Source organism: Lactuca virosa, chromosome 4 (genome assembly GCF_052849685.1).
Source record: "Lactuca virosa cultivar CGN04683 chromosome 4, Lactuca_virosa_CGN04683_v6, whole genome shotgun sequence".
Lineage (NCBI taxonomy): Eukaryota > Viridiplantae > Streptophyta > Magnoliopsida > Asterales > Asteraceae > Lactuca > Lactuca virosa.
Genome location: NC_136429.1, coordinates 493,604,609 through 493,620,176, shown reverse-complemented (window position 1 = coordinate 493,620,176; position 15,568 = coordinate 493,604,609). Strand labels below are relative to the sequence as shown.

At 30.8% G+C, this 15,568-nt stretch overlaps 2 protein-coding genes across 2 annotated transcripts; one reads left to right on the top strand and one right to left on the bottom strand.

The window, feature by feature from the left end:
• Window positions 1–3,686: 3,686 nt before the first annotated feature.
• LOC145106956 (protein FAR1-RELATED SEQUENCE 5-like) lies at window positions 3,687–4,862 on the top strand. The gene is made up of 2 exons (XM_079043867.1): window positions 3,687–3,938; window positions 4,200–4,862. Exons 1-2 carry the CDS (start codon window positions 3,687–3,689, stop codon window positions 4,860–4,862), a joined length of 915 nt encoding a protein of 304 aa, XP_078899993.1.
• Window positions 4,863–6,544: 1,682 nt separating this feature from the next.
• On the bottom strand, window positions 6,545–7,479 carry LOC145169391 (uncharacterized). Its single transcript, XM_079087957.1, has 3 exons — window positions 7,379–7,479; window positions 7,156–7,293; window positions 6,545–7,073 (listed from the first exon to the last, which is right to left on the bottom strand). Exons 1-3 carry the CDS (start codon window positions 7,436–7,438, stop codon window positions 6,741–6,743), a joined length of 531 nt encoding a protein of 176 aa, XP_078944083.1. The 5' UTR covers window positions 7,439–7,479; the 3' UTR covers window positions 6,545–6,740.
• Between the last annotated feature and the right edge of the window lie 8,089 nt (window positions 7,480–15,568).

The following is a 15,568-nucleotide window of genomic DNA, read 5'->3' as shown; positions in this document are numbered from 1 at the left end:
TTTAATGTGCCTCCCTTCTATACCACATGGATCTGCTATAAACTTCTTTAAACCTTATAATTCGAATTATATATTTTAAATATTTGACATAAAATTTCAAAATATTATGTCCAAACAGGGGAAAGTTGATCTTCTAAATGTCTTTGAAGATGCAAGGGAAGGAAAGTCAAAGGAGAATGGGTTCACCATATTTGGTTTAAAAGACATTTGAGGTGTGTAAATATATGGTTGTTATATTTTTATCCTTGTCAACTCAAGTTGTTCTTATTTTGTCTTTTATTTGGTTTGCAGAAGAAGCCTTTTAGATCAATAATAGGGGTTGGTAAGTTTATTTTCTTACCAGTCAGGTGACCATGGGGATTTATGCTACCTAATTCAAAAAAATAGACTATATATATATATATATATATATATATATATATATATATATATATATATATATATAGAGAGAGAGAGAGAGAGAGAGATAGGTTCATTTGTTTAAACTAAGTATTGTGTTATTGTATGGACAAATGTGGACCAATTATTCTTAAAGGGTATTAATGTAATCTTGCAATATAAATTATTTTTTCCCAGTTAATTAAACTTTGATTGATATCAATCAAATTCCTAAATATCAGGCTATTAAATATGCATTTTATCAACGAATATAACATATATATATATATATATATATATATATATATATATATATATATATATCGTATACGTTTTAATCCATTGCAGATTCATAGTTCATCATCTTCAGAGCAATTTTCTTATTCTGATTTTTCGTTAATGGAGGTATGTTGTTCATGGAATTTTTTTATAGTGTTGAAGTATCGTTTATCATATGCATATAAATTTTTTTATATTCATAGTTAAGAATAATCATTTATATGATTCATCTCATATTTGTTCTTTACGATATTCCAGTGATGAAATTCATTTTTTGAATTTTATTGTTGTGTTTTTCAGAACAAAGATAATATTGATAACAATAAGAAAGACTTTTCTGATAACAATGATCGGAATGTCAATCAATTCCAAGTGCATCAAGATCGGAAGAAAATAAGAAAATGTGGGATTTGTTTTGGTGTTGGTCATGATAGGAGGAATTGTCCTCAAGCAAGGGTCAACGGAGAGTAGATGTTTACTTCGTCAACATATTTTAGGATCTGAATAATGTTTTCAATTTAGTCTTATCGGATTTTATGGAGTTTTATTTCAGTATAATAATGATATGGATTCATGAAGTATAGGGGGTTCTCCTTGTAAGTTTATGTTTTCATTCAATTAATATTAATAATTCTCATTTTGAGTTTGATTAAAATTCCATACATTTTCTTATTTATCATATGACTACAGAGATGTTGTTGTAAATGTATTTTTGTTCTAATATTTCTGGATATAACAGTTCTTCGTAAATTGTGTTGTACTTAATGTTATATGTACACATTCTGTAAGAATGTGTGATATAAAATATAATTTTTATTATTCGTACAGAACAAACAAAAACACAATTCTTATTATCAAAAGTAGTAGAATGTAACTGTTGATTACAATATACATAAAAAACAAAAACACAATGCTTATTATTCTTAAAGAATAAGTGTTTCTAATTTCGTTTTACATATTGATTAGTCAAAGATTCTGTTAGAATTCTTGGGATGAAATTCTACCAGAATGCTAATTTACTGTTATTATTATCACATATACTTTTACAGAATAAGATTGTTGTATCATGATACCGTGGTATAAGTATGTCAATGTTAAGTTGTACGAGAATATACAAAACAAATGTGTGAAAAATAAATTTATTGTAGATCTTGTTTGTGATTTTCTCACAGAATAACACTCTTTTGATATTAATTGATTATTTAGTATACGCGTTTATGTCATAACAAACCAGAAATCATTTGTAAATTCATTATATATTTTTTTTAAAGTTTGCAGAATTAATTTTTTAAAAGTTTAATTTAAAACGCAGGATGTGTTGAAGTCATATCTACGCAAGTTATTATATTTGGAAATTGAATATGTCAAATATTTACAATATCATGATGAATAATACGATTTTGTGTTGATTATTATCCTTACAATCTTTCTAAAAATTTTAAAAAACCAAATATTTGATAACAATGAATACAGATATCACGCATTTTTAGTTACATATCAATTACACGGTTTCTCCTTTTTTAATATATACTGAATTGGCTTAAAGTTTGTAATATTGAATTTATTTTGCTTTCTCCAATCAACTGGTGTTCAATCGTGCTGTTACTTATCTTATGGATGATACAGTATCAGCTGGTGACGATCATATTCATGATCAACATGAATATCCTAAGGAGTATGAAGATTTCAGGTTACGGGATCATGATTCTCTACATAATGTCGACTTTCAAACATCTGAGATTAGCAATCTAAATTTAGGTAAAAATTTACTTTATAAGTTTTTAATATTTGTTAATTTGTATAATAATAATGTTGAAATTTTATATTGTTTTTTGTGTTATGGCGTAACTTGCACTTGCAAAGATGAGGATCCATTAGAACACATTCAAGATCACATATATGACAATTCCGAATATCATTTCGGTGATTCTAGTAATCATAACCCAGGTGATATATTTTAAGTATTTTTTTCGTTTTTATATATATTTACATATCCATTACACATACTCTTATTAAAAGATGCAGAAAACGAATTCGAGTTCAATGATAATGAGGCAGATTATACTATAGACGATGATAACATTGAATTTCAGAAAGGTTAGTATATGAAAAAAAAAGTTTAATAAACTATTCTTTTATGCAGAACAATCTCATGTTACACATGATTATGTCTCTCCTGGTGGATCATCGTATTGGATTCCTATTGTTTCAGACAACATCAAACCTAAAATCAATTCAATTTTTGATTCATATACAGCAGCATTATCAATGTATTACAATTATGCATCATTAGCAGGCTTTGATGTCAGGCTTGGACCATTTAGAACAACCGAATCTGGCATTACCACACAACGACATTTGTTATGCAATCGGGAAGGTAAACCAACAACCGCTAAAGTGGATACTTTGGACCCTCAACATAATAAGATTCAGAGAAGGAAATACTCATTTAGGTGCGAATGCAAAGCGGAAATTGTTGTTATTCTAGTACATGGTACTAATAAATATAATGTTGTTGAATTTGTCGAACAACATAATCATAAGTTGTTTGGTAAGGACAATATGTTTTTGTCTCGTACAAAGATGAAACTTGATTATTCACAGGAGATCTTTATTCATAACTTGTCAAAGCAAAATATTGGTGCCTCAAGAGCACATAGATTGTATTCCGGACTTCAAGGTGGTTCTGACATTCGAGGTGGGTTGGTTTCTGATTTCAAGAACAGTACGAGAAATCTCAATTCTTACATAGGTGCCAGGGATGCAAAATTCCTTGTAGTGAAGATTCTGGAAAGGAAAAAAAATATCCCAAGTTTTTCTTTCGATTTTAGAGTTGTTGAGAAAAAATTGAATTCGATTTTTTGGGCTGACGAAACTGCAAAGTACAATTACAATGCTTTTGGAGACGTTGTTTCTCTGGATGCCACATTCAGCATGAATAAGTATTTATAAATTTTGCAATGTTTTCACATAATTTTTCTTGCTTCCAATAACGCTTACCAAGTTTTATATTTTCAAACAAATATGATATGGTTTTCGTACCTTTCACTGGGATAGATAATCATAAGAAATGTGTGACTTTTGGTGCTGGACTTTTGAGTAGAGAAGATGCTAGTTCTTACTCCTGGCTACTTAGAGCATTTTTGAAATCATTCAAAAAACAACCTACACTTGTTCTTACATATCAAGATCCAGCTTTAAACAAGGCTGTTAATGAAGTATTTCCAATGTCAGCACATAGGTTTTGTATGTGGCATATTACAAAAAAACTTCCAAACAAGGTGAATATTTTTTTTTTATATTCAACCCAAACTCACTATGTTTACCTTGTTAGCACATATTGTTGAATCAGAAATAAAATATTTCAGAACAAAATCTATGCCACAACTACAATTCATAACCAGCTTCTGCTAGAATTTAAGATACATTCTTTTAGAATTTTAAGCGACATTCTGTTAGAATTCATAGTTTACACCATTCAGACCCTGCATTCCTTGTGCAGCACAATTATTTATTTTATACTAACATATATTTTTTTTCAGATAACATCGCAACTAGCCACAAACTCAGCCTTTCGAAAGCGTTTTCACTATATAATTTGGAATTCTAAGCTGGAACCACATGATTTTGAAAAGGAATGGAAATCTTGTTTAAATGAGTTTAACATTTCAAATAACAAGTGGTTGCAAGAGATGTATGGGTTGCGTAGACGTTGGGTACCTACATTTTTCAAGGACATACCGATGTCTGGTCTTATGAGAACTACATCATTGTCGGAAGGCCAAAATTGGTCGTTTCAGAACAATACCCTTACTGGTTCTTTTCTCTTAATGTTTATGATGACATTTGAGGGTGTTATGAAACGGCAAAGGCGTAATCAAGTTGTCAACGACTTTAACACTGCTACAACACTTCCTAGATTCATCACATCTAGTCCAATTGAACCACATGCTTCAAAGGTTTGCACTCGTAAAATTTTTTATCAGGTGCAGAAAGAGATATCAGATTCTGATAACACTTGTTTCCAAATGAGTGTTACTTCTAATAATTGTGTTGACACTATTATTGTTTTGGAGAAGCAAAAGAACATAACAACAAGGCAACCATCAAGTCCTGTTGTTGATGACAAACTTGAGGAATACCATTACGATCGTCTTACAGAGGATACCCAATACATCGTACGTTATTACTTTAACAATGCATAATTATTTTTTTTAATCACACAACAATACTTTATTACTGAAACTCATATTTTATCATACATATTCCAGGTTACACACTCAACAACAGATGGTTCATACAAATGTACCTGCATGCATTTTGAACATGTCGGTATTTTGTGTAGGCACATATTTTGTGTTTTTAAGTACTATAGTATTCAACAGATTCCTGAAGAATACATTATGAGACGGTGGCGTCGGGATGTTGTTCCAACATAATTGCTTAAAAGGCGTTTTTCTAATTCTTTACTAGACTCTAACTCTGACATGACGGCTATTGAAATTTTTTCAAACGTTGATCGTTGTGTTTCATTTTTAAGCCATGATGCATCGAAGTTAAAGTCATACCTTGAAGAGTTGAATAAGCTGAAGAAAAAATTTGTAGATGATTGTCCAGCCCCTGAGATGCCATCAAGAGAATCATTCTACAACCAGATTATAGGCGTAGAATTAACTAATGATGCTCCCGATATTGGCAACCCATCCGATATTCGTAATAAGGGAACTGGCAGTCGTGGTAAGAGATTAAAATCAAAAAAAGAAATGCTGGAAAAAGTGTGTTCGAAGCCTAAGCGAAAGTGTGCTTTATGTAAACAGATGGCTAACCATGATAAACGAAATTGTCCTCTTAAAAAACGTGTCTAAGTAGTATGATTTATATGTAGTTTTTCGTTTAATATTATATTACAGTAAAACTTTTTTGTTTCATCTTTATTTATTTTACTGCTTACAAATTTCATAGTATTTAATAAAATTGTCATACAGTGTTATACACTTTTGCATATTTTGTAACAATTCTTATCTACCATTAATGAGTATCCTAATTTGTAACAACATAATCTTCATACATTCTACCACGATTAATGTGCATCCTATCTGAAATACAAAATAGAAACAAACATGGAAAATCATAATGTTCATACATTCTACCACTTGTAAAACAGCACACATATTCTGTCAGCATATCTTGTAAACATAAAATGTAGCAGTTTCCTATTTTAATGGAGAGGGAAAATGTACACATAATATTCTTGAAAAACAAAACATACATGTGCATTACAAACCATCTTTCAACAACTTATTTTGTTACACTTTACCAATTGTAACATAAGCTCTTATATTCTTCCAGAACATTATGTACAGTCAAATCTAACAATTCTTACACATGACTATTTTGTATCCTATATGACATATAACATTGAAACAATCATGGAAAATCATAATCTTCATACATTCTACCACTTGTACTCAAACAGATACATTCCATCAGAATATCATGTAAATACACTTAAAACAATTTACATACACCAAAACTGTCTACACTAACTTGTATCAAACTACCACAACAAATGCATATCATAATTACATTCTTTAAAAACAAAACTTACCTGTACATTACAAACCATCTTCCAACACATTGCATATTTTCATAACTTTCATATCCATATACACATTCCAACATCAATCAAATACTAATGATTACCAAAAAAAAATCTACTAGAACAAACACCATTCATATTCAACTGTTTCTAAAAAACAAACAATTCTAGAACATAATAAAACACATCAACATTGTTCCCCAAGCAAAATACTTAGAACAAAACAAACCATGTTACCAAAAGTCTTACACCATATAACAATCCTACCATGATAAATTGTTACCCCAAAACACACAATACTAGACAAAAAGAAAACAACATAACAAGTTCCCTAAATAAAAAACATAGACTTAAACCAAACATACTATTAAAAGTCTTTCAACACCAACCATCCTAACATCATAAAATGCCCATCTTAAAATCGACGCCTTCCACGTTTCTGCTTCTCCCTGATTTCCTTCACTTCATTCATCATAGCCAATATCTACAATGGATCAAGCCTCTCATACGCTTCTGCATCTTTCTCCAACATACTTTTATGTTTGTTGTGCTCCGATTTCATAAGCTTTGCCATGTATTTGATTCGTAGATTATTTAATGCAAGTAAATCACTCTGTTTTTTTCCTGTAAAACCGCAATCCCAACGCCCTTCATTTTCCCCCATATATGACTCCATATGCCTCATAAGATATACTCCACAGTCTGATCCTTCTTTCTCTACTTTCCATGTCATTTTCATTACACGAGCTTTAATCTTGTTGAAAGCTGTTGACTTTTGGTAATTCTCTGTTTTCAAATAGTTCCCAAGCAACTTTTTCTGTGATAGAATACAATCATTTTACAATTCAATCATAAACTCATGTATTTTAAATCTTTCAAATAATAAAGCTTCAACATACCACATGAACGTGTTTTACTCCATAGATTTCCTCAACAGAACCATTTCGGGTCACATGTTCTATAATGTAGTATGTTGGAACCCTTAGATCAAAGCATATCGGATAATATTTGCTTTTATCAACTATTGGGAAGAAAACCTGTTACAAAACACATAGTAGTCCAATAAGATAGGATTGTATGTTAGGGTTGTAATTGATAAAAAACAAGGTTTGATTAAATCACCAGTCCAACATCCTTCAGCTTTTCCTGTTTTGGTAGACTTTTAAGGTGGAGTTTCAACATCGAATCAAATAATTTTTGAGTTCTTTCAGGTGAAAATGATCCACCCAGTATCTCTTCTGCCTGTACAGATTAATAAACCAATCAATAAAACACATATTACTCGACTGGAACTAATTTTAGTTTAAATACTTACCAAAAAATTGTGTCAAAGAATACTCTAGAAACTGATCCTACATCCCTGAGTTCCTCCATTCTGTTGAGTAATGATGACCAACAATCAATGATTATCGCATGAATAAACGTGTTGCTTTTAAAATGATATGCGAATCCTTGATGCAACACATGCCCGCTACCAATGTTCCATATTTCTTCCCTGCTCGACAATTATAAAATGATCACTTTTATAACACCCCATTTTAAAAGCAAACCACTAAATTGTATTATTTAACTTACCCATAATCTCTTTTTGATGCAAAAACTGAGTTGTATAACGACATTTCATCCTTCTTCACCTTGTCACTCATTCTAACAATCCTTTCAACAAAAGGTGATTTTCCATATACAGGTACCTTTTGATCTCTTTTTCCCCTTTTTCCATGGTCATCATCTTCCTCACATACCTCAACTGTTTCCATGATTTTCTTTCCTCTTTATTCTCTTTTTTATAACTTTCCAACACAACCTCATCCGTCATTTTAATTGCTGTTGCCAACACTTCAGGATGCTTCAAGAATTGTGAACAGGTTAGATTATCTGTATTATCTACCTTATCCATATTATGTGTACTGAAACCTCCACCATCATCCTTCTTTTCCCCTTGAACTACCAATCCTCTAATTGGAGAGAATTCTGCTTCTTTACCACCATTTGCCTCTCCTTTGTTACTATGACCATCAAAACTAGTTTCTTTGTCTTTCATTCCTCCACTCTCTGCATTATTCACTTCTTTGAACAATTTTTCATTTTTTTCACACCACTCCTTCAAGCTCAAGCTGTCTGGGAATTTCTCAATTCCATGTTTTAGAGCCTTTTCAATATTCTTCTTTTCGGACAATATTACTCCATAGCTATGCTCGATAACAGCCACGTATGCCTGTAAGTTTTATATTAACATATCATGATTAATATTCTAAAACCATTAATGTTCCAAATAAATCAATAACTATAAATCAACTCATTCAATTTAAATCAGCCACATCTGCGTTTATGTTTCATATTAAATTATCATTTTTTACAATTCTGAAAGAAATATTGTTCCATATTCTTAGTGAATTTATAGCTTACCTCCTCATCACCATAATCCCTCATCATCCCGTCTAACATCTCATCTTCATCAACCATTAAGTTTCCTGTTCCAAACATTTCCTTCAAGTAGACGACAAGTTTTAAATCTTAATGCGGGCATTCCTCCCTTACATGCATTTGCTTGCAACAGATTCTTACTAAGACCCCAGTATCCCACCTTTGGGCTATCCTCTGTAATGCAAATTCTTTCAAGGACGACAAAAAGATCGGGAGTCTTCCTTGGAAGATCCATGCAGGTCTTTCACCAACGGCTGGCACTGAATTAGCGAAGGAGATGCATTTCTGGTACTGGTGGTATTGGACAAGAAAAAAGGGAATAATTTCTTTCTTCTTTCTTCCTTTCTTTCACTCAAATTGATAAAAAAAAATGAGTTCAAAAGTCCGTGATTACTACAACCTTCCTCCCCAGAATAATCCCGGGGAAATAGCCATTCTAGAACAATCATTTGATCTGTTTCATTCTTTGACTGCTCTGCTCCCCCAAAAAAATGGAGAGACTTGTTCTTGCTCTTCCAATTAAGGAAGACAGTTACGACTCTTTCCGATAATCATCACCAATATCCTCAAAGTTTTCTGGTAACTGCCTACCAAACCCCCCAACACTAATCTCCATCTTCTCTATTTTTTCAAGTAAAGCACCCGTAACATTTCTAACAAACGGTAACCTTTCGCACTATCTTAATACCTGTGAACTTCATTCTATATACATACACCAGCTACATCAAAAAGATTAAAATTCATTAAGTAATTCATTATACATATTCCTGTCATAAAGTAAAGTAAATATTTAATATAGACAACAATATTACCGTCAAAACTAGTATAGGTCCACTGTAATAGCATGTCTTATCATCTCTTCTCCACAGTTGTTTTCTGCTTACCAAACAATCTAGGATATACTTGCACCAATCAATTTTAGAGAAGTCCTTTACCAAGACCAACTTATTCACAACATCAATTTGATTGGTACCACTCAAAGTTGATTAAGCAAATGTGTTAATGAAAAGGGTCAGGAAATTCAGCCTAAACATAAGACTGTCTTGCTTTGTGTTTTTGATCCTTTTCAGGTATTCTTCACCATTGAACCCTTTTTTATCATATTGGTCTTTCCATTCTTGCAGAACTTCATTATCTTTATCACAACTACTCAACCTCAGAAAGTCTTCCCCCGCATTTGGTAAACCCAATATGTCATGCACTGTGTCTTTCGTAATTGTTATGACCATATTTTCCAGAACTAGACGGCTACTATCTGGATCATAGTGATCTAATAGATAGTAGTTAAGTAAACCCGGAGTAGTGTCTATGTCAATATGAAGAAGTGAACCAAATCCCATTGACACAATCCCATTTTTCTGTGCGGGTGACATTACTTTCACAGCTGAACTTATCCTTCCAGGAGTCATCCTAGTTGCAAGTCTTCTATAACCTTCTGGATGGTCCTTGCTTATTTTTCTGACCTTCCCCTCCATTGTTTTGATTTTATCATTTTCATGTTCTACTTTTCCTTTCTTTCTCTTTGGACTTTTCTTTGAATGTGCATCTTGCACTACCTTTTTCCTTTTTACAACATTTTCCTTATCTTCCATATCCACACCAATATTAGCCTTTTCATTGTTTTTCTTTGCCCCACTAATACTCTCCATAAAAATCTCATTTAAACCTCTTGGTTTTTTCCTTTCACCACTTGCATCCGACGATTTCTTATTGTCCTTAACAGGTGTATTTCTAGCAGAACCCTTACTTTTCAGACTTCTTACACTTGTGCTGTCAATTTGTATTGTGTCTTTCTTATCTTTGTTAAAATATGTTATATCACAAAAAAAACAATTACTAATCGTATAATATAACTTCAATAGAATAATAAACTCTATATTAGCCATATCAGAATCATATAGTTGAACTCATTAATTACAAGCACTTATTATCTAACCTGTCTTACCACATTCTACATTGTTCTTTCCATGTTCTGATCTTGAAGTTGTTTTCCTCCGTTTCTTTGTTTTGCTTGATCCAACAATATTCATATCATTTTGTCCACTTCCGCCACCTTCTGCTTCATTAATTAACAAGAAATACATATTGGCTATCAACATTTTCTAAAATTATTGTTATTTTCCTTCATAAACCAAAAAAATTAAATCTACCTGTAGGTTGAGTACTAATATTCTCTTTAACGGGTGTTGATCTGGTACGGTAGTTCCTTCTCACATTTGTTTGGCTTGTAGTATCAACATTAATTGGGACTGGATCAGCTTCTGCAACAACTAATGAAATGAATGATTAAAGTCGCTTAATAATAGTTTTCAAAGTAACCAGCCATACTTTATTACCTATAAAAACTAAAAGTATTATATAAGTTTTCATTCTATAAGGATGAAACACAAATCCAAAACCTGTTTCTACCAGAATTCAAACCAAATAGTAAATACAAATAAATTAAATCATCAAACTTCACAGTAATAAAAACATATACATTTACTTAATAGCAATCTCCAGATTAAACAGTCACATTCCAATATATATGACCCCAATATACACTTACTTCTGTTACAATTCAGTAAGCATGTACACACATACCCTAACAATGATTCTATTAGAATTTTAATTCTTAGGATCAAATTCTATCAGAATGCTAATAAGTACAATGTACACACACACAATTCTGTTACATTGACTATATTACAATGATTCTATTAGAATTATAATTCTTTGGAGTAAATTCTATCAGAATGCTAATAAGTATAATGTACACACACACAATTCTGTTACAGTGATTCTATTACAATTTTGCTTTTCATCATTCTGTAAGAACGCAAAACACATAAGTATAATGTTTATGTTAAAATTAAAACCAAAGCTTTACTACAAAAAAACTAAATCCTCACAAATCACAATAACAAACACAGAGAAACAAACATATATACAAATACCCAATATTAATCCCCATATGAACATTAATTTTTAAAGATTGTGTGAGAATTAGACTTATTTAACCACTACATCCCCTTCTCATGTTACACATTCTTTACGAATTTAACACATTTAATTAAACTAATTATGTTAAAATTACATACACACCCTACATACAACTAAACTGCAACATCAAAATAATAGGAATAAAACTACAAATTATAAAAACAAAAAAACCAAATTAAATAAAAGAATACAACATTATATTACTAAATTCTATCATAACATAAAGAACTTGAAAGATTTATGCATTTTTTTTAAAAATATCTCAAAATACTAGAAAAAATTTCAATAACAAACAAAACATTAACACCCTAAATTACCACAACAACAACTACTACGTTGACTCCTATTACATATTTAGTATTCTAGAAGAATGCATTTCAACAAATAACATTTTAGTTCTTATAGAATATCCTCAAGTCTGACTTACATTACAACCACAACAACATATTTCTAAGCGAAATAAAGGACAGAAACAACATCGTTTTTCGCGGTTACAAGACACAACAAAATACACAATAACAGACCCTTTTCTTCAAGAATGACATTACAATATCTGTACAGTAAAATTTTTTACTTCGTTTGTAAATCCCCAATTTCAGAAAACCCTAATGAAAAAAATACTCCATTTTTACAGATTTTTGTTCTTTGTTACTTAAACGAACTTAACAACCACATGCATCTACTTCATTGTTCAAAAATTCCAAAAGAATGTTCTGTAATCAAACGATTACCTTAAAAAAAACTAAAAAAAAATTTACCTCTAGGCGGAGTAACGAAATCATCATCGTCTTCATCTAGATTCAAAACCGTTGCTTGTGTGTTCTTAAATTTCGATTTGAAAGAACTCGTCCTTGTATTCCTCATTCTACTGCAATTTCTTTTTTTTTTTGAACGATCACAGTGCACTTTCTTTGAACGATCTTCAATAATATAACACTTTATACTAAGAAAACAACAGAATCTACCGCTATTTTTGGTTGATTATAGAAGATTTTCATTGATTTCGCGTTCCAAAACAGAGGGTAGTGGAATCCGGACTTATGCGAAGTTGTAGGGATTATGCGGGAAGTTAATAAAATGGAGTAGTTTCCTATTTTAATGGAGAGGGCAAATGTACACATATACCCTTCCTGATCATTTTTCATTAAATGTGAAGACTTTTTCATTTATTGGATATCTATTTTATGATAATCATTTTCATTTAAAAATTCCATATTTCATTGGCCCACAATTAATAATAAAATAACACAATAAATAGTGTTAACAAAATAACCTAAGCCTATATATATATATATATATATATATATATATATATATATATATATATATATATATATATATATATATATATATATGGTTAGGTTATTTTGTTCTAACTATGTATTGTGTGCATGTAGGATTGATTGTGGACCAATCATTTTAGTTATTTTAAGAAAGTAATTAATGCATATTATATGTTGAAGATATAATGAATATTAATCAAATTTTCAACATTTAAAATGCATTAATTACATTCTTAAAATAACTAAAATGATTGATCCACAATCAATCCTACATACACATAATAGATAGTAGAAACATTTGAACCTAACTCTCTCTCTCTCTATATATATATATATATATATATATATATATATATATATATATATATATATATATATATATATATATATATATATATATATATAATAAATCATGTTTTTATTTTTTAGATACCTGGGCTGGTCACCATGGACTTTGCAGATGTGGAAAATAACTGATTTGGATTAAATATTTTCAAATGCACATTGGTACCATGTAATTAACTAGATCAACGCGACTGGTGGTACCACATCTGCATTTGATGTGACAACAAAGGTAAGCAAGGCTTGAGCTTATCAAATCATTTGTTTTCAAATTTCAAGAGGAAATAAAAACTACTTGATGGAATGAAATGAGCAATTTCTGGCAACTCAAAGGTGAAGAAAGGGCATGGACACCTCAGGTTTCCGCAAAGTAAGCTTCATAGACAATATTTGTTTCTTTATTGTCATCCTGATATATGATGTGATGTGTTACCATTAACTCTGTTCTAAAATATAGTTGTTATTTTCTAAGATATATCTTGGAGCCGGATCACATTAAAAAGCTCTTCAAGTCCACACAAGATCTAAGTTTTGACATTGCATCAGATGCAACATCAATTTTTCGAGTCAACCATCTTGAAAGTTTCATGTTTTTCTATCAGTTGCAATTCCTATTGCCTTGTATATTATATATTTGTTTACGTAAGCCTCTTTCAATAAGATACAAGTATGAAAATTGTATCAATATGCTAACTTTATCTATGAATGTGAAGTTATTATATTATGTATATAGTAATGTCGTTACCGGATAAAATGATGAAGGTTTTTTATCCTTCTTTCTGGAGTTATTGACAAGGCATAAGTCAACTGTTGCATAATTTCTTTCCAAAAACTATGATTGGGTAAATGTTTATTACATTGAGCACAGTTTTATTTGTTATAAACTCTTGGCTTAATTTTTTCTATTAATTATACTTTTCTGATGAGGTTCTTCCAGGAGTACAACTGAACTCATTGCTGTAATCTCCCAACTACATTATTAGACGAAATGATGTGAAGGTTATCTATTGTTTATTTCTATATTAGTATTGTTTTTATTTATTTATTTTATTCTCTTAAATTGTAAACTGAGAGTCTGCAAAAATGTTTTAGCTGCTAGGAGCAATGTTATTGGATCGTTCAAATACCCTGTGATGGTTCGATATGTTTGCTCATTGGACAACATGAGAATTATCATGAATATTCTTAGGGTATTTATTTATTTATTACGTCCTATATTATTATTATATTTTACATTTTTTTAATAATGTTTGACCATTTTTCTTCCACCGTAGGATTCAAACAAGACCATACAGCTAGAAGCCTTCCATTTGTTCAAGGTAATACACATATATAACAAATGTTCAATTTTTAATTCCTATACAAATATTTGTTTTTAAAAATATGTTTTTTTATTTTATTTTTCCGGAATAGCCGTTCCCTGCTAACCAGAAAAAACCACCACAAATTGTGAATGCGCTGTTTGCAAACAGAAGCAAACTCATCTGTTTTTTCAACAATTTTACTTTTGAAAAAGATAAAAAGTAATTCATTATTAATTTTATTATTCCTGTTTATATTACTTTTTAACAAAATGAATGCTTAAAAACAAAATTCATTATTTATACTCTGCTTTGTTATAACCGATGCCTAATTTGAATGAGGCATGAAGTGGTGAAGGAAATTGCTATCCTTGAGCTGAAAGGCCTTCCATGCTTGACTATTTAATATTGATCTCTTGCACCAAATGTGAAAAATACAATATACCATACGTACCATTTTGCCCTTGATTCCTGTGACCTATGGTATATTGTATTTTTCAGGTTTGGTCCAAGGTCAATATGGTTATTAAAGAAGATAACAACTTATTACTTAAATTTTAACAACCGTCATACAAAAATGCAACAAAATGATTTCATAGGGTCAAAAAAGAATCATGGACTCTATTTTGTATATTTTACATTATTAGTTTCCAAAAGAATGAGTAAATTAGCAAGGATATTGTGGTGGTCTTTATTCCAGGACTATGACTTAAGGTTGGTGCGATGCATTTTTTGGGTAGAGCAATTGTAATGTATTGAAGCTCCGAGTAGTTAAAAGTTATAAAAGATCTGCCATTTTCTATGTAGTCTCATTTTTTGGTGGAGCAATTGAAGTTATGAGTTAAGGTTTCCTTTGTTTTATTTGTATCTAAATAAAGTTTTTTTTTCGGAAAGGTACTTCCCTAACGAGGGTTTCCGGACCAGCTTTCACGTACCGACTAATCCCCCGCTGCAAAAATGAGACTTTGCCTCATGCCCTG

Excerpts from the sequence above, each read along its gene's own strand:
- LOC145169391 (XM_079087957.1), bottom strand. The coding sequence starts at position 7,438 with ATGTTGAAACTCCACCTTAAAAGTCTACCAAAACAGGAAAAGCTGAAG. Across the intron at positions 7,294-7,378 it reads AGCTGAAGGATGTTGGACTG|GTTTTCTTCCCAATAGTTGA; the intron begins GTGATTTAATCA and ends GTTTTGTAACAG. Across the intron at positions 7,074-7,155 it reads GAGTAAAACACGTTCATGTG|AAAAAGTTGCTTGGGAACTA; the intron begins GTATGTTGAAGC and ends ATTCTATCACAG.
- LOC145106956 (XM_079043867.1), top strand. The coding sequence starts at position 3,687 with ATGGTTTTCGTACCTTTCACTGGGATAGATAATCATAAGAAATGTGTG. Across the intron at positions 3,939-4,199 it reads CAAAAAAACTTCCAAACAAG|ATAACATCGCAACTAGCCAC; the intron begins GTGAATATTTTT and ends ATTTTTTTTCAG.